The sequence below is a fragment of the Salvelinus namaycush genome, chromosome 32 (genome assembly GCF_016432855.1).
Source record: "Salvelinus namaycush isolate Seneca chromosome 32, SaNama_1.0, whole genome shotgun sequence".
Lineage (NCBI taxonomy): Eukaryota > Metazoa > Chordata > Actinopteri > Salmoniformes > Salmonidae > Salvelinus > Salvelinus namaycush.
The window spans coordinates 2,349,547-2,369,805 of NC_052338.1; the positions used below are offsets into that span (position 1 = coordinate 2,349,547).

The window sequence follows — 20,259 nt, forward strand, 5'->3', positions numbered from 1 at the left end:
GGGGAACCTGTTACATGAAGTATCAAAAAACATAGATCGTTCAAATTCAAATCTGGACCTCAAAGCCAGTTCCACCAAGGACACCAGGTAGGTGGAATTAATTATCAGGTAGAACGGGAACCAACAGTAGTCCGGACCTTGTAGGGTAAGATTTGAATACCCCTGACATAGATGAACACCCAGACATAACATGACCGAGAAAGAGTGTTTCTAAACTATATATGTTCTTGCGTAAATATAAACATATATACTGTAAATATATACAGTATAGTGTGGTTAATAGCGCAAGTGTCAAAGATATAATGAGACATTACATAATTGCTGTGTGTGTAATTTGACAGCCCCTACTTAAGCAATGTAGTATTTCTGACTAAATAAAATGTGCAAACCCAAAAAATTATGTAGTAAAGTTAAACACATTTGCATATTGGTTGCAATAAAAACAAGTTTTCTTATACAAATGAAATACAAAACAATCTCTGAGGTTACTAACTTTTTGCTCCGGCCAAGTAAATAGCTTACAATTAACTTTACATTCTATGTCCAATCAATCACCTCAGATGTTTGATGCGCGTTTTAAAGGCAATGTTACCGCATTTGCGGAGATCGCATTCAAGGTAAACGTTGCAGATGTTGTCACAATTGGAAATTACCTTTAAATGTCAAGCGCGATACGCCGTGGTTTCAGATTGAATCTGGCCTAGTTATTCAGATTAGTGACACGTGATTGGATGGTGACCCTCCTGACTGGAGTCTGGTCTGCCATCCGATTGGCCACAAGCTCCTGTAACTGCAGCGCCCCTCCGCCAATAAAACAGAAAGCCGGGCAAACGGGGCCGGAGCAATCGACAGGCCCTTCCCACAGTGGACGGAGCGAGTGGGCATCGTAGAAAGTGACGCGACCCTTCTCGAAATCAAGGCACACCCCGAGCCTGGGAGGCAGGGGGTAGGTGAGGCCCGTAGGCGAGGAGGCGGGGATGTTTCCGTTGGAGATGGTGGGGCTGCGGCGAGGGCTGGTGCCGTTGGCGGGGCAACCATGGTTGTTATGATGGTTGGGACCGTGGGGCAGGAAGATCTTGCCCATCCCCATGGTGAGGAAGGAGAAGGGGGGAGGGGAGTCCAGGGAATCCTCCGCCCCACTGTCATGACCACTGTCTGGGTCATAGCTAGAGAGAGAGAGAGAGAGAGAGAGAGAGAGAGAGAGAGAGAGAGAGAGAGAGAGATGAGTCATACATACACACACACAACTAGGGCCCGTATTCATAAAGCATCTCAGAGTAGGAAGGCTGATCTTCACGTCCCCCTGTCCATGTAATCTTATTCATTACGCTGTAAAAGGCAATACTGATCCTAGACCAGCACTCCTACTTTGAGACATTTTTTGAATATAAGCCCTGATGTAGGTCAGTCTCTCCTCAACATATTTTCCATTGACTACTTCCTGTCCTCCATGCACTTTACAGCCTTAACCTCCAGTACCACTCACCGGGGACTGGCCATGTCTTGGGGAAGGTGAAACCACTCCTGTAGTTTGGCCTCTAGGCCCACCCCCACCTGTGGAACAGATAGAGAGAGGCACTGAAAACGGGCAGCAACATACAATGGGGTCTAAAATTATTGGCACCCTTGATAAAGATGAGCAAAAAAGACCGTATAAAATAAAGAATACAAATACTGAGCTATATTGTATGCTCCAGAATATTTTTAAATTACATTATTTTATACTAATACAATACTAATAGAAATAGATTTTGTTTAACAAGTAATATATGTTTTTGTCATCATTATTTTGACGGCAAACCCACCACTGGTGTGTGTGGTAAAACAGCTCTATTTTCATTTAATCTGACCATAGCACCGGTTCCAATCAAAGTGCCAATGCCGTTTAGCAAACTCCAGACATTTACATTTGTTGGATGACATGAAAATAGAGATCTTTGGCCACGCACACCAGTGGTGGGTTTGTCGTCGAAAAATAAGTAACCATAATCAGAAAAGAACCCCATATCTACTGTAAAATATGGCGGTGGATCTTTGATGTTATGGGGTTATTTTGCTTCCACTGGTCCTGGGGCCCTTGTTAAGGTCAACGGCATCATGAACTTTACACAGTACCAGGACATTTTAGGCGGAAAAAACTGGTTGCTTCTGCCATGAGGATGAAAAATTGGCTGCAAGTGGATCTTCCAGCAAGACAATAACCCCAAGCACACATCGATATCCACAACTGGTAAATTTCCACAAAATTGACATTTTTCAATGGCGATGTCTCCGGACTTGAACCCCATTGAAAACCTGTGGTTTGAATTGAATAGGGCAATCCATAAGCACAGACAAAGGATATCAAGAATTCTGTATGGAGGAATGGTTTAGAATCCCTCCCAGTGTGTTCTCCAACCTCATAAAATATATATTTTTAAATAACTTGCAAGGTGAGTTATTGAAAGGTATTGAAAATGGGGCGCCAATAATTTTGACCCCTATCTTTTTGAGAAAAATATTAGTTTCTTTCTCTGAGCAATAATATTATCATACAATATGATTATTTTCATATATGTTTTGCGTACAATATAGCTCAGTATTTTGTATTATTTATTTGTTGCTCATCTTTATCAAGGGTGCCAATAATTTCAGACCCCAGAGTACATTATTACCCAAGAGGTCAACATGCAAAAACACATATGATCACATATTCATTTTCATACACATTTTTGTATATAGCCTACAAAAACCATACAAAATACACCACACCATCTACAGTACAGTAAGGGCCAATCCCAAATTGCTCTTTAAACCCTACGCAGTAGCGGAGATCTGAGAGGATTTGATTGGTATAAGTAAACGTCCACCTAGCCTATCAGAGGGCAAGGTGGAGTTATTACCAAATGGATTTCACCTGTCAAATCCTCTCAGATCTCCACAGCTGAATAGGGCACGGGGCTTTGGGGACGATATGGGATTGGGCAAAACTCTCTTTCCAGCCGTTCCACTTGCCTTGACCAGATAGGAGCCGGGCTCCACTGAGCATGCCCAGTAGTGCCTGCCCTGGGTGATGGCCACATCGCCCACCAGCAGGTCTGCAGTCAGGTGACAGGAAGTGAGCGCTAGGTCGGCGGCCTGCAGCAGGGACAGACCGGGGACGCTCCGGGCGCAGCGCTGCTCCTTACTCACCACCAGCCGGTCGGCATGGAGACCCCAGCGAGAGTCCAGGTAAAAATTTAACACTGAGAGAGGAAGGCAGGGGAGGAGAGTGAGATGGAGGGAGGCAGGAGGAGAGGGAGATGGAGGGAGAGAGGGAGGGAGGGTGGAAGGAGGAGTGCATTTTTAGGAAAGAGAGAAGCGGGAAGGGGAGGGTTTTGATGGGATGGAGTAAAGAAGTGAAATAGGAGAGAGGTAGAAGATAAGGGTACAAAGGAGGTAAATACAGGGATAGAGGAGTAGTAAGACTTAGAATCAGGGCAAGGAAAGAACTGAGAGGGTTAAGAGAGGAGGAGAGGTATAGACAACATGCAACTCCTCTGGAATGAGGAGAGGAGACAAGGACTAATAGAGAGGGAGTCAAACTGTCCTTCATCAACAAACTGGAAACTAATAGAAAACATTCAAAGCAAAAGGTCAGTCAAAAGAGCAGTAGGAGAAGGGGATGCATCTTTCCTAAACTGGGATAATTTGGGGGATTAATATTCCTGAGGGAAATATGACAGGATAGAATAATTCACCAGGGGAGACGAGGGATACATTGACCACTCAGGACTTCTCAGACCCATTAGCATGGATCTCAACCAACCAAATCGATTTGTTAAGCCTCAGGTCTTAACAAACAGCAAACCTCATCAACACACTCTGAGATTTCATTATGGGAGAGAGGGAGAAAGAGGGTGGCTGGGAGAACAAGAGATGCATGGTATAAATGTAAAAGAGGTAGAGATATGTGCGAAGCAACGAGAGGGAAAAAGGAGAAAGGGTGTAGATGCTCACACTAACAGGCAGAGGGAGAAATGTGGATTGGGAGATTGGACCTAGGAGCGGAATGAGTGAGATGAGGAGAGATATGTGAAGATAAAGTGTAAAGAGGAAAGAGGATGGGTTGGATAGAGAGATGGGATGGGTAAAGAGAGGGATGGGAGGAGAGATGGATGGTATGGGCAGAGAGAAGGATGGGAATGGGCAGAAAAAGAGAGACATTTGTCATTAAGATGCTCTCCATGGATACGGTTCTGATGCATATCAGCTATACCAAGACTTATAATGAGGCCAAGTGTGTGTGTTTGTGTGTGTGCGTGTGTGTATAGTGTGTGTGAGCCTTTAGAACCGTGTATAGACCTCACCTGGTGCTGGCGGTGTGTGTAGGTACACCTCCTCACTGTACTCCCCGAAGCCCGCCTTGTTGCAGCCTCTCACCCTCAACACATACACACTGTCCATCTCCAACCTGTCAATCACAGCACTGGTCCCGCCCACTTCCTCCAGCCGCTGCCAGCCCCAGCGGGCCGCAGCCAATCGTCCTTGGATACCACCTCTGGCCCCGCCTCCTGGCACCACACCACGGCGACGGAACTCCACAGAGAAGTGCCAGGCGGGGGCGGATTCCTGAGGCAGCCGCCAACACAGAAAAAGCTGGTCATAGGCCAGGGTCTTTTGGGTGTCAATGACAGGGGCCAGAGGGGCTGATGGGAGAAAAGATTACAGCTGTCAGTCAGATGTTAGATTCACAAACATACAATTCTCTCTGGCTTGATAACATATGCAATACTACCAGATGTTCATTACAGTTTGTAAACAAATCAAATCACACTTTATTTGTCACATGCACCGAATACGTAGACCTTACCGTGAAATACATAGTTGAAGATGCAGTAATATGACATAATTAAAGGTAGACTCAGCGAGATGATGTTGCCTTAACCCTCTCTGGCTGACTCTGTCCTACTTCACCTTCATATCACCCTCCGTTATCCTCCTCTCCTCCTCTCTCTCTGGCTGACTATCCCTCCATGCCCCACTAGACCCCACCTTCATCTTCCTCTCCTCCTCTCTCTCTGGCTGACTATCCCTCTATGCCCCACTAGACCCCACCTTCATCTTCCTCTCCTCCTCTCTCTCTGGCTGACTCTATCCCTCCATGCCCCTCTAGACCCCACCTTCATCCTCCTCTCCTCCTCTCTCTCTGGCTGACTCTATCCCTCCATGCCCCCCTAGACCCCACCTTCATCCTCCTCTCTCTCTGGCTGACTATCCCTCTATGCCCCACTAGACCCCACCTTCATCCTCCTCTCCTCCTCTCTCTCTGGCTGACTATCCCTCTATGCCCCACTAGACCCCACCTTCATCCTCCTCTCTCTCTGGCTGACTCTATCCCCCCATGCCCCACTAGACCCCACCTTCATCTTCCTCTCCTCCTCTCTCTCTGGCTGACTCTATCCCTCCATGCCCCCCTAGACCCCACCTTCATCCTCCTCTCGTCCTCTCTCTCTGAATGACTCTATCCCTCTATGCCCCACTAGACCCCACCTTCATCCTCCTCTCCTCCTCTCTCTCTGGCTGACTCTATCCCCCCATGCCCCACTAGACCCCACCTTCATCTTCCTCTCCTCCTCTCTCTCTGGCTGACTCTATCCCTCCATGCCCCCCTAGACCCCACCTTCATCTTCCTCTCCTCCTCTCTCTCTGGCTGACTATCCCTCTATGCCCCCCTAGACCCCACCATCTTCCTCTCCTCCTCTCTCTCTGGCTGACTATCCCTCTATGCCTCCCCAGCCACCTCCTTTATCCTCCTCTCCTGCTCTCTCTCTGGCTGACTCTATCCCTCCATGCCCCCCTAGACCCCACCTTCATATTCCTCTCCTCCTCTCCCTCTGGCTGACTATCCCTCTATGCCTCCCCAGCCACCTCCTTTATCCTCCTCTCCTCCTCTCTCTCTGGCTGACTATCCCTCTATGCCTCCCCAGCCACCTCCTTTATCCTCCTCTTATCATCTCTCCCTGGTGGACTCTGTCCCGCTACTCCTCCCTAGCCCCCTATCCCCTCCTTCATCTTCCTCTCCTCCTCTGTCTCACCCTGGATGAATTGCAGGTCTGTGAGGAGTTTGAGCTCTTTGGAGACGTCCAGCTGGAAGTGTCTGAAGGAGGGATCAGCGGCCAGAGAGAAACACTGCAGCCCCTCGATGGACGTGGATAACCTTGGAGAGAGCGAGGGGGGGGCGAGATGGAGGGAGGGAGAGAGAGAAAGGGAGAGACATTTAGATGAATTGTTTGGGAGTAGACGAGACATACAACAAGTCGGGGGAGGGAGGAATGCACTTTGCAGACATTACAATTTTATCATTAGGGTAACACGCACAGAGATGGGCAGTATTTCTGTAACATGTGCACTACCGGTCAAAAGTTTTAGAACACCTACTCATTCAAAGGTTTTTATTTATTTATACTATTTTCTACATTGTAGAATAATAGTGAAGACATCAAAACTATGAAATAACACATTTGGAATCATGTAGTAACCAAAAAGTGTTAAACAAATCAAAATATATTTTATATTTGAGATTCTTCAAAGTAGCCACCCTTTGCCTTGATGACAGCTTTGCACACTCTTGGCATTCTCTCAACTAGCTTCATGAGGTAGTCACCTGGAATGTATTTCAATTAACAGGTGTGCCATCATGTGTTTGATCATCATCATCAGTTGTGTCTCAGGTGTTGAACCTTGTTATGTTCATACAAATATTTACACGTCAAGTTTGCTGAAAATATACGCAGTTGACAGTGAGGACGTTTCTTTTTTTGCTGAGTTTACAAAGAACATCACTAAAACAACGCCATGTTATTTTTTGATCTAACAGGTATAATGTGTCCATGTGTTATTTTTCTGGGGATGTGGGATGAGCAGCGAAAACACGAAAAAGGGAAAGAAGCATAGAAAATAGACATTGATAGAAGGAGTGGGAGGAGACACAGAACAAGAAGAACAGAGAAACAAACAAACAAAACTAGGAAGTTAAAGAGCCCTGGGGTATGCGTCCCAAATAGCACCCTATTCCCTACAGAGCACTACTTTTGACCAGAGCCCTATGTGGAATAGGGTGTTATTTGTATAACAATAGGGTGCTATTTGTATAAGTTGCCACGCTGTCCGCTGTCCAGACAGTCAGACCTATTGTGTGTACCTGCTGTGTGTCTGGCGCGCTGCCTGGACGAAGCAGGGCGGGTCCGTCTCCTTCAGCAGCTCCTGGGACAACGCCATGAGGCCTGCATGCTCCAGCAGGCTCCGCCTCTCCGCCACCTGGCCCGCCAACGCCTCGCCCCGCTTCTGCCTCGCCCTCTCCAGGGCCTCGGTCAATGAGGCGTGGCGCTCGGCGAGGAGGGCAGTCAGGTCCCTCACGCTCTGAGACAGCTGCTCCCGTGCCGCTACGCTGTTCGCCTGGGGACAGACAGCAACACACAGGGAGGTTAGGACCATAGAGATATACTGTCTATGAATCTATATTATTCTAGAGTTGTGTTCTATTTCATTCTGTGATTAACACTGGCTACGCTGTTCAACAGTCAGACAGCAACACACAGGGAGGTTAGGTGGACCACAGAGATGATGTATTACACAGCATCACACAGGTTAGGACCATAGAGCAAGATATTTTATATACAGTATACAGTAGCATATGATGTTTACTGTGGTAAACAATGTTGTCCATCGTGGTGTGGTCAGTAGGATCAATGATCCTAATTTGCCTAAATATTCTGAAATAACTTGAAATGGCCATGGTCTTATTGACTCAACAACCAAAAACACATATCTAAGTTGAACTTTCTTCACAAACCAGAAAATCTATAGTTATTGCTGGCTCTTTATCAAAGTTAGCTGGCTAACTCATTGATCCTGCTATGTAGTATATTCCTCTGGTGGGTTATTTCTGGATCTCTGCAGACTGCAGTGTTATTTAGTCACCTCTGTCTGAGTGATGGCACTCTCCAGCTGTGTGATCTGGCCCAGCACCGTCTCTTGGTTGGCCAGAACGTAGTTCATCTCCTTGGTAATCTTGTCCTGACAAATAAACAGTGACAGCAAACAAAGAGTTTAATGCCCAGACCAGACTTAAATCCTAATGCACAACAGTAGCTCTGTATTACCCTACATTTGAACTGTATTCATCTCTTACACACTGGATGATCTAAATCCACAGTTCAATGGCGACTCTTACCCCTTTTCTGTCATACACTGTACTACTCAACTAACCACCAACCGTTGAGGGCCAATCTCCATTGCGTGTGATATCCACTAATGCCACTGAGTATAACAAATATTGCCATTTAGCAGGTACTTTTATGCAAAGCAGCTAAAAAGTATTACATACATTATTCGGTATATTGTACAGTATAAGGCCAATGCAGGAACCATGCTATAACCAATTAAGCTATTGCACCCAGATGCCCACCTTGAGAGTCTGGTAGGCCTGGGCGACTGGCGCCACTTTGTGCCCGGCGTGTACGCGGCGCAGCTTGCAGAGCGGGCACAGCAACCGCTGGCACGTCCTACAGTAGAAGTGCAGACGCTCCTGGTCATGCTCCGGACACGACAGAACCTGGAGGAGGAGAGGCAAGAGGGATGAGAGAGAGAGGAGAGAAGAGAGGGATGAGAGAGGACAGAGAGGGATGAGAGAGAGGCAGGCCTCACCTTGGGCCTGAAGTTGAGGGTGGGCTGGACGTGTTCGTGCTGGGCGCGCGGCGTCCCCCAGGGGTGGTAGAGCTTGAAACACTCGTTACAGAAGCTGGCTCGGCAGTCGGCGCAGCCCTTGGTGGCCTCCAGGGACTGGGGAGGCTTGCAGAACTGACACATCACAGCCACACTGCCCAGGCTCACTGTGTGTCTGTACCTGAGAGGAGGAGGGGAGAGAGGGAGTGGGGGGGAGGAGAGGGGAATGATTAAAGGTAGGAGGGTAGGGGAGAGAAAGAGAGAGCATTGGGCGAATTAGGGCTGGATAGTAGTAGAAAGGGGGTGAGAGACAAAACAAAAATACGGTGGAAGGAGAAAACGGTGCCAAGACAGAGAGAGAGTGGATGGGTAGACATGGTGACAAATATCATAAAGAGATTACTGTACAGGGGGAAAATAAGTTGTTTGCAGTTACACTGCAGTAGTCCCGTGGAAGTGCAGTGTGTGTATGCTGCAGTAGGTTGCAGGAGCTCTGCTAGCTTGGGAGATCTGCTAGTTTCCTCTCTAGCGCAACTTCACGCAGATTAACAAGAGTCAGCACTTGGCACCCTATTCCCACTATATAGTTCACTACTTTTGACCAGGGTCCGCGCTACTTTTTAGCAGGGTGCCATTTGGGACGCAGGACTTGGACACTTTCCCTCACTCACTATTTAAGGGGCTAAAGCTGCTACTAATTGAAATGTTACACTATAGCCTACCGTGCAGCATATAGGCATGTAACAACCGACCACAACACTGTGTGAATGCTGTTTTTATATGTATCTTTGTGTGAGTGTGTTTGTGCACGTGCATGTGCGTGTGTGTGTGTGTCAGGGGCAGCAGGTAGCTTAGCGGTTAAGAGGTTAGGCCAAAAACCGAAAGGTCGCTGGTTCAAATCCCCGAATAAGTGAAAAAACTGTTGAGGTGCCATTGAGCAAGGCACGTCACCCTAACTGCTCCTGTAAGTTGCTCTGGATAAGAGTGTCTGCTAAATGACTCAAATGTAAATGTGAGATCTGAACCTCTTGGGTGTCACGCCCTGGCCTTAGTATTCTTTGTTTTCTTTATGTTTTTTAGTTAGGTCAGGGTGTGACATGGGGAATGTATGTGTTTTGTAGTGTCTAGGGGTGTTGTATGTGTATGGGGCAGAGTAGAGTGTAGTTGTCTAGTTATGTCTATGGCTGCCTAGATTGGTTCTCAATCAGAGACAGCTGTCATTCATTGTCTCTGATTGGGAGCCATATTTAAGGCAGCCATAGGCAGTAGGCTTTTGTGGGTAGTTGTCTATGTTGTACGTTTGTAGCTTGTGATTGCACTTACGTCTTTAGCTTCACGTTGGTTTGTTTCGTTTTGTAATAGTGTTCGTTGCGTGTTTTTCCCTCTTCTAAATAAAGAGATGTATTTTGCACACGCTGCGCCTTGGTCCACTCTCTCTCAGGAAGACGATCGTGACAGAACTACCCACCAACCATGGATCAAGCAGCGTGAGAGGAACCAACAACAGCGGCAAAGAAACCAGGACTCGTGGACATGGGAGGATGTTTTGGACGGCAAGGGTTGCTACACATGGGAGGAGATCCGAGCTGGAAGAGATCGCCTCCCATGGGAACAGCTGGAGGCGATTAGGAGAGCAGAGGCAACCGGAGAGAGGAACCGGAGTTATGAGGGTACGCGACTAGCAAGGAAGCCTGTGAGTAAACCTCAAAAATTTCTTGGGGGGGCTTAAAGGGAGAGGGGCGAAGTCAGGTAGGAGACCTGCGCCTACTCCCTGTACTTATCGTGGAAAGCGAGAGTACGGGCAGACACCGTGTTACGCAGTAGAGCGCATGGTGTCTCCTGTACGCGTGCATAGCCCGGTTCGGTACATTCCAGCTCCACATATCGGCCGGGCTAGATTGAGCGTTGAGCCGGATGTCATGAAGCCGGCCCAACGCATCTGGCCACCAGTGCGTCTCCTCGGGCCGGCTTACATGGCACCAGCCTTACGCATGGTGTCCCCGGTTCGCCTACATAGCCCGGTGCGGGTTATTCCACCTCCTAGCACTGGTCGGGCGACGGGGAGCATACAACCAGGTAAGGTTGGGCAGGCTCAGTGCTCAAGGGAGCCAGTACGCCTGCACGGTCCGGTATTTCCGGCGCCATCTCCCCGCTCCAGCCCAGTACCACCAGTGCCTACACCACGCACCAGGCTTCCAGTGCGTCTCCAGAGCCCTGTTCCTCCTCCACGCACTCTCCCTGTGGTGCGTGTCTCCAGCCCAGTGCCTCCAGTTCCGGCACCACGCATCAAGCCTCCTGTGCGTCTCCAGAGCCCTGTACGCACTGTTCCTTCTCCCCGTACTCGCCCTGATGTGCGTGCCCTCAGCCCGGTACCACCAGTGCCGGTACCACGCACCAGGCCTATAGTACGCCTTGAGAGTCCAGTGTGCCCTGTTGTTGTTCCCCGCACTAGCCTGAAGGTGCGTGTCCTTAGCCCGGTACCTCCAGTTCTGGCACCACGCACCAGGCCTACAGTGCGTTTCAGCCGGCCAGAGTCTGCCGTCTGCCCAGCGGCGCCTGAACTGCCCGTCTGCCCAGCGGCGCCTGAACTGCCCGTCTGCCCAACGGCGCCTGAACTGCCCGTCTGCCCAACGGCGCCTGAACTGCCCGTCTGCCCAACGCCGTCTGAACTGTCCGTCTGCCTAGCGCCGCATGAACTGCCCGTCTGTACTGAACCTTCAAAGCCGCCCGTCTGCCATGAGCCTGCAAAGCCGCCCGTCTGCCATGAGCCTTCAGAGCCGTCCGCCAGACAGGAGCCGCTAGAGCCTTCCGCCAGACAGGAGCCGCTAGAGCCTTCCGCCAGACAGGAGCCGCTAGAGCCTTCCGCCAGACAGGAGCCGCTAAAGCCTTCCGCCAGACAGGATCAGCCAGAGCCTTCCGCCAGACAGGATCAGCCAGAGCTTTCCGCCAGACAGGATCAGCCAGAGCCTTCCGCCAGACAGGATCAGCCAGAGCCTTCCGCCAGCCATGACCAGCCAGAGCCGTCAGCCAGCCATGACCAGCCAGAGCCGTCAGCCAGCCATGACCAGCCAGAGCCGTCAGCGAGCCATGACCAGCCAGAGCCGTCAGCGAGCCATGACCAGCCAGAGCCGTCAGCGAGCCATGACCAGCCAGAGCCGTCAGCGAGCCATGACCAGCCAGAGCCGTCAGCGAGCCATGACCAGCCAGAGCCGTCAGCGAGCCATGACCAGCCAGAGCCGTCATCCAGCCAGGATCCGCCAGAGCCGTCATCCAGCCAGGATCCGCCAGAGCCAGCCAGCCAGGATCCGCCAGAGCCAGCCAGCCAGGATCCGCCAGAGCCAGCCAGCCAGGATCCGCCAGAGCCAGCCAGCCAGGATCCGCCAGCCAGCCAGGATCCGCCAGCCAGCCAGGATCCGCCAGAGCCAGCCAGCCAGGATCCGCCAGCCAGTCCGGTGCTGCCCCTCAGTCCGGAGCTGCCCCTCATTCCGGTGTTGCCCTTCATTCCGGTGCTGCCCCTTAGTCCGGTGCTGCCCCTTAGTCCGGTGGGGTTAATTTGGAGGGTGGCCATTTGGAGGAGGCTACCAAAGCGGGTATTGACAATGGTGGATTGGGGGCCACGTCCCGCACCCGAGCCGCCGCCATGATGGGGCCCACCCCGGACCCTCCCCTTTCTATTTCAGGTTGTGCGATCGGAGTCCGCACCTTTGGGGGGGGGTACTGTCACGCCCTGGCCTTAGTATTCTTTGTTTTCTTTATGTTTTTTAGTTAGGTCAGGGTGTGACATGGGGAATGTATGTGTTTTGTAGTGTCTAGGGGTGTTGTATGTGTATGGGGCAGAGTAGAGTGTAGTTGTCTAGTTATGTCTATGGCTGCCTAGATTGGTTCTCAATCAGAGACAGCTGTCATTCATTGTCTCTGATTGGGAGCCATATTTAAGGCAGCCATAGGCAGTAGGCTTTTGTGGGTAGTTGTCTATGTTGTACGTTTGTAGCTTGTGATTGCACTTACGTCTTTAGCTTCACGTTGGTTTGTTTTGTTTTGTAATAGTGTTCGTTGCGCGTTTTTCCCTCTTCTAAATAAAGAGATGTATTTTGCACACGCTGCGCCTTGGTCCACTCTCTCTCAGGAAGACGATCGTGACATTGAGAAACAAAAATCTTAAACAGAAATTCCTTCCCGATGGTGACACTGATTTTGCAGGCAGAAAGGGCTACGTCCTCCCTTAAAGAAAAACCACGATTTCACGGAAAATTCTGAAAATCGTGTGAAAACGTCATTTCGGAACACCAAATGTGATCATGTGTTTTGCATGTTGCTTTACATGTTATCACATTAACTTCACATAAGATCACATGGGATCACGTGAAATTCTCGATTTTTCACGTAAGGGCTCACAAGACCATGAACCGACACCTCCACTCCATATGATTGTGCATACGTGCGTGTGTGCATGTACAAGTGTAAGTGTGTATAAGTGCGTGTGTGTTACCTCTCTACGATGCGCTCCAAGGTGAGGTTACGCAGGCAGTCAGTCAGGCCCTTCTCTCCCAGCTCTACCTCCCTCCCACAGGACGGGCATGGAAATAACATTGCATGGGGTGGTTCCTTACGCCGTCGCCCCGGCGACAGATAGGTCCCAAATCCTGGATACAGGGTGGGAGAGGGGATGGGTAAAGGGTGGAGGAGAATAGAGTAAAAAAAGAATCAGAGGAGGATGTGTGTATTCCCATCGCATCCCCAGACTAGTCCTATTGATCGTCACATTCGACATTGAATCTAAAGACACACACACTCTCTCTGTCACGTGCACACACTCACACACAAACATTACCTGAACGTAGCACGCGGTCAATGGGTCGATGGTCGGCCTTGCTGGGCATGGGCCTGCGTGTCTGGTGGGGAGAGCGGGTGTTGGGGGTGGAGGCAGGAGAGTTGGGCTCGGGCGGCAGCTCCGGAGAAGGGTAGCCATTTTGAACCAGGACCTCGGAGGCACACATCAGACAGACGCTGTGCTGACATGGCAGGACCACGGGCTGCTTGACGATCTCCTTACACACCGGGCAATGCAGCTCGCGCTCCATGCTCTTCATGTTAGACTGGGGAGGAGGGAGAGGTAGAGAGTCGATGAATCACACAGGTACAGCAGATAGACAGACCTAAGGTTGCCCCATGTCGCTCAGTTGGTAGAGCATGGTGCTTGCAAGGTCAGGGTTGTGGGCCACTACTGTAAGTCGCTCTGGATAAGAGTGTTTGCTAAATTACCTAAATGTAATGTGAATGGGGAGTCTCTACTACCTTGATATTCAAGGGAATTACTGTAATTCATTGAACTAAAATGAACCCACCAAGACAAAAAAAGAGGGGGTCCGGGGATGAATTTATAATAATTTTTTTTGAAAAGAGACCGAAGTATGTTCGGGACAGAAACAGAGGAATGACATGAAGAATATTTAAGAGAGTTACAGAAATAAAACAAAGAGCTGTACCACCAACTACAACAAACCGCAGAGCTCAAGATCCATAAACACGCAAGTCACGAGAACACAGAGCACAGGAGATGAACGGTCTCGGTAAACTGAGTGAGATACAGAGAGGCTGAGAGGCTGAGATACAGAGAGGCTGAGAGGTTGAGATACAGAGAGGCTGAGATACAGAGAGGCTGAGAGGCTGAAGGAGGAGAGGTAGGCTGGCATCCCAAATGACACCCTATTCCCTATATAGTGCACTAACTTTGACCAGAGCCCTATGGGCCTTGGTAAAAAAAAGAACGCACTATATAGGGCCATCAAACTGAACTCTGGGCCTCGAAGCCAATTCCACAGCGTTTTTTCATTGTTCAACTATAATCAGGGACTGATTTCGACCTGGGACACCAGGTGAGTGTAATTCATTATCAGGTAGAACAGAAAACCAGCAGGTTCCGGACTTCGTAGGGTAAGAGTCGAATACCCCGGATATAGATAATAGAGTGTCATTTGGGATGCAGCCGTAGCGTGAGAGAGGGCAGAGATTTCTCTAGCTAAGTGTTAACATGTGACATTATGACAGCGGGCTTTATAAATAGCTGTCCTCAATGGGCTGTCAAAACAGTGTGAGACTCGTTAAATATCAATAAGGAAGGAGGAGCAGACGTTTTGTAATTCCTGCACATGCCTGATCCGGAGTGTGTGTGAGTTTGTGTGTGTGTGTGTGTGTGACCCCTGGTCCCGATGAGTTCATTCCACACACCTCTGCTGTATAGACTGGTGCTCCCTGCTGTCACACACACCATACCTGGGTGCATTCATAAATTTTCCTGCAGAAGTGCTGATCTAAGATCAGTTTTGCCTTTTTAGAGCATAATCAATAAGATCTATATGGACAGTGGGACCTGATCCAAGACCAGCACTCCTACTCTGAGACGTTTTATGAATACAGACCTAGATCGGAAGGATGAATGGAGGAAATGCATTTGTAATGCTGAAGATAGCGTGTCCCTTAGAGCTACACAGTGGACACTGATAGGTCCAAGACTAGGTGTGTTGCTTCTGTGGTTGCCCTTGGCAGAGGTCAGAGACATAAAGCTCTGGCTAAAACAGCTAGCGGCTAGATTCTAGCTGTTTAACTTTTTAGATCATAATGAGTAAGATTACATGGACATGGGCGACCTGATCCTAGATCAGCATTCCTACTCTGAGTGAAGGAAATTAACGAATGAATGAGCGAATGAGTGAGTGAGTGAATGAAGGAAATCCCCCTGTAAACTGCAGCAGCATCAGGAGCCTACACTCTTAGAAAAAAAGGTGCTATCTAGAAGCTTAAAGGGTACTTCGGCTGTCCCCATAGGAGAACCCTTTGAAGAACCCTTTTTGATTGCAGGTCGAACATTTTCTACAGAGGGGTTCAACATAAAACCCAAAAGGGTTCTCCTATGGGGACAGCCAAAGAACCCTTTTGGAACCCTTTTTTTATGAGAGTGTAACTGCTGCAGGAATGCATTAATACTGATAGCGCACACACACACATTGGCACTCACAGTGGCACACTCACTCTCACACTGACACTCACTCACATACACTCACTCACTCACTCACTCACTCACTCACTCACTCACTCACTCACAGACACACACTCACTCACAGACACACACTCACTCACTCACTCACTCACTCACTCACAGACACACACACACACACACACACACACACACACACACACACACACACACACACACACAGACAGACAGACAGACAGACAGACAGACAGACAGACAGACAGACAGACAGACAGACAGACAGACAGACAGACAGACAGACAGACAGACAGACAGACAGACAGACAGACAGACAGACAGACAGACAGACACACTTTAATCAGACGGATTACTTTGAAAACCACTTAACCTAACAGATATCCATTATATTGATTGCTCTCATGCAGAGGGGAGAGGAAGAGGATAACAACCTCCCTTTGAATTTTCTAAACTAATCACATCCACTTCAGGGTTCAAGCCCTGAATGCTGATTGGCTGACAGCCGTGGTATATCAGACCATATACCACTGGTATGACAAAACATTTATTTTTACTGCTCTAATTACATTGATAACCAGTTTATAATAGTAATAAGCCACCTCAGCGTTTTGTGGTATATGGGCAATATACCACGTGCGTTGTGATTAAGAACAGCACTTAGCTGTGGTATATTGGTCATATACTACACCTCATTGTGCCTTATTGCTTAAATATAGCACAGCCTAAATCAATTGATACATTTCCCACATTACAGGGGTTTTTTCAATCACTTTGGAAAAATGTTCAGATGTAAGTGGTACATTTTCAAAATGTTAAGTAAAAAACTCTTAACTGATAACACTTGTAATGCCCCCTATCTTATGTTCAGAACCTTTGACTGTGCATTCATTGGGGTTTCTCACATCTTTCACCCCTGAGCCATTCATGAAAAATCTAAGTTTTCCGTGAAATACCATCAGCACATTTGGTTTAGTCACCAATACATCAGATGATAGGCTTACCGTTTAGTCATTTTAACTACCATTTAATCCAATTGAATTGTCCATACAGTATTTGACTATAAATTGGTATGCATCATTTTTTTTTTTGTATCCAATGGCAGGTTGTGAGGACGTTGAGAAATATGTCAGTCTTACAGTTTTATTATCCTTATACAGTACATACGTAGGACAAATCATCAGAAATAGGGGTATTGTAAAGCAGTTTGCTAAAAACGTAGCATAGTGTTTTCTGCCCCATGCAACATTGTACAAGATCACATGTTCTGTGACTTGTCAACTGACGCAGTACCACCTATCTATCTGCTTGACAAACTGTATTAGCTTACAGTGCATCAATGACATTCAGATAGTGAGTGGAATATATTGCTATATACAACCCAGATCTTTCAGCAGTGCATTGTACACTACACGCTTACAAAAAAAGTTGCCATCTAGAACCTTAAAGGGTTCTTCGGCTGTCCCCATAGGATAACCCTTTGAAGAACCCTTTTTGGTTCTTCGGTTTGCACAACCAAAGAATTTCTGCACAAACTGTCAGAAACCGTCTCAGGGAAGCTCATCTGCGTACTCGTCGTCCTCACAAGGGTCTTGACCTGACTGCAGTTCGGTGTCATAACCGACTTGTGGGCAGATGCTCACCTTCAATGACCCTTGGCAAGCTGGAGAAGTGTGCACTTCACAGATGAATCCCGGTTTAAACTATGCCGGGCAGATTGCCGGGCAGTATGGCGCCGTGTGGGCGAGTGGTTTCAACGTTGTGAACAGAGTGCCCCATGGTGGTAGTGGGGTTATGTTATGGGCAGGCATAAGCTACGGACAACGAACACAATTGCATTTTATCGATTGGAAATTTTAATGCACAGAGACACCTTGAAGAAATCCTGAGGCCCATTGTCTTGTCATTCATCACCTCATGTTTCAGCATGATAATGCACGGCCCAGTGTCTCAAGGATCTGTACACAATTTCTGGAAGCTGAAAATGTCCCAGTTCTTCCATAGCCTGCATATTCGCCAGACATGTCACCCTTTGAGAATGTTTGGGATGCTCTGGATCGATGTGTACGACAGCGTGTTCCAGCTCCTGACAATACCCAGCAACTTCACACAGCCATTGAAGAGTAGTGGGACAATATTCCACAGGTCACAATCAACAGCCTGACCAGCTCTATGTGAAGGAGATGTGTCGCGCTGCATGAGGCAAATGGTGGTCCCACCAGATACTGTCTGGTTGTCTGATCCACACCCTTACCTTTTTTTTAAGGTATCTGTGACCAACATATGCATATCTGTATTCTCAGTCATGTGAAATCCATAGATTAGCGCCTAATGAATTTATTTCAATTGACTGATTTCCTTGTATGTAAGTAAAATATTTTAAATTGTTGCATGTTGTGTTTATTTTTTGGTTCAGTGTACAGTATATACGTTAACTAGACACTACATAATTTTGGTTCAGCAGTTAACAGTTTTGAGCAGTTTGATTAAGTGATAGTTAATTGTATTGTTAACAAATGACAAGAACATCATATCAAAAGTAGGCCTATTGCATTTTGAAAAGCAGATACTTCGATTGAATATGTATCCAACTTGAAAGAGGGATTTGATGCAGCTAACAAGTGACTGTGAATTAATTTGTTGTACTCAGTCAATTTAAAATGTGCTTAGAGTTTTGAAACATGAGCCATTTTCGTTTGGATTTTTGTGCTTACAGTTGTGAAAATGTACCACATAGCCTACTTGTTAAAATTGCACCAAAGTGATTATTTTTTGTATTATATGAAGCAATACCAAACAATCCACACACACATCACATCATAAAAAAACATGCAGACCTGGAGGTTAAAGAAAGATCGTTTATAATTTACCAGCAGGACATGGTTAGAGATCCTGTCTCGCTGTCATTCACCAATGTCAACTCCGTCCTGTCCTTTCGTGTTCTGTTCAAAACAGCCGGCGACTAAATTAGCAATAGGCTAGACAGGCTATGCTACACTGGCTACAATCTATTGACGCCCACAAATGAGTTTTCCAAATAAGACCTATATTCCATATTAAAGCGAAAATTGATTTGCAATGCGATGTCTGTCTGTCACCGGTTTGGTTTCCAGAACACGCGTTGTTCTACAGCCTATTTCTTACCTTCAACTGGAATCTAGGCGCCATGATATGAAGGTTCCATGGTAATCTGAGCGACGCACCCAGAGGGGATAGTAGAAGGGTAGGCCTACTTCTGCCCCGCCACGAGGTGTGGCATGGGAGATTTGTGAGATGCAAATATTTAAGGACTCCCTTTTCATTCCTGTTAATATAGTGCGTAAAAAGAGTCTCTCATTGTTAAAAAAAATTTTTTTAACTAGGTTAGCCTATTGCGCTGTGCAATATTCGGTACCCTAGTTTTTTTTTTTATCTCCCCCTCTGCAGCGCAAGACCGCGCCGCTTTCCTGCATCCCGTCTCCATGGTAACGAGCATCCCTGGTCCCTGCGCATCCCCGGAGCACGCACAAAACGCGTAGCATTTTACTTGCACGGCTTCTTTATTTGTTTCCAGTGTGTCTAATGTTGCATTTGAATAGGCATATGGTCTACATTTCTTTAGCATTTTTGTTCTCCACCCCAAAAATATATATGCATGATAGAGCACCTTATAGCCTAGTTCTCAAAAATGTTCCCCAAAAAGGTTAACGCCTATAAAAGGCCTATAAGTGGTTCAATACATTTGGTAGGCATCCACATATTTGCAGGTGAATTCAATGGAAATTAGAATATTGCCTAATGGGAATAGTATGGTAAAGGTGGGTGTTATTTAAAACATAAATATATGTTTCCTTTTGGTCTAGGTTGAAGACTATTTCGGCCATCATAACGAATTAATGACCACAATCAAGATAGAGGAATGGGGTGGAAGGGGAATAGCTTTTCCAAAAAACAGTGTATAGACAGGCCTATATCATATAAAAAAAGAGATCAATGTGTTACATTGAGCCGTGTTAAATGTTGTAAATTATTACATAGACTAATACGAGGGGTCCGACAGATGCATATGGGGGCGAATCAGACACCTGAAAATAAATGGTGATCTGTTTCTGGTAGCCTAGGCTTTAGGCTACTGCCTGCATCATTAGCATATAAAATGTAATAGGCTATTAGTAGACTACAACGGGGAAACAACAAACCATGTAAACATATACAAAACACTGACATGACCAGATGTTACTCACACTAACACGAACCAGAGCGTCCATCATTGAAGAAGTGAGCGTTCAATCCGATTGTGCCTCCTTCGATGAATTAGACATGATAGGCCTACCGTTATCATAACAATAACAACAGGTTATTGCAAAATAGATATTCATAACTCCTGGATCAATATAGCGTATATAGCCATAATAGACATCGGTTTTGCGCATTATTGGAAATGGACGCATGCGCATGAGCCTACAACCCTCAAAAAAAACCTTTGCAAAATAAAAATGAAGCCAAATGGAAGAGAGAAATGGAATTTGGTAACGAAATTAAATGAAAGCGATCATGAAAATACACACACCATTCCAAATGCTGCC

At 47.3% G+C, this 20,259-nt stretch overlaps 1 protein-coding gene across 1 annotated transcript; it reads right to left on the reverse strand.

The window, feature by feature from the left end:
* Positions 1 to 700: 700 nt before the first annotated feature.
* On the reverse strand, positions 701 to 19,941 carry LOC120026751 (tripartite motif-containing protein 46-like). The gene is made up of 12 exons (XM_038971471.1): positions 19,918 to 19,941; positions 13,517 to 13,781; positions 13,175 to 13,328; positions 8,668 to 8,866; positions 8,429 to 8,575; positions 7,942 to 8,037; positions 7,163 to 7,416; positions 6,057 to 6,178; positions 4,329 to 4,667; positions 2,995 to 3,224; positions 1,487 to 1,554; positions 701 to 1,166 (listed from the first exon to the last, which is right to left on the reverse strand). Exons 1-12 carry the CDS (start codon positions 19,939 to 19,941, stop codon positions 701 to 703), a joined length of 2,364 nt encoding a protein of 787 aa, XP_038827399.1.
* Positions 19,942 to 20,259: the final 318 nt, after the last annotated feature.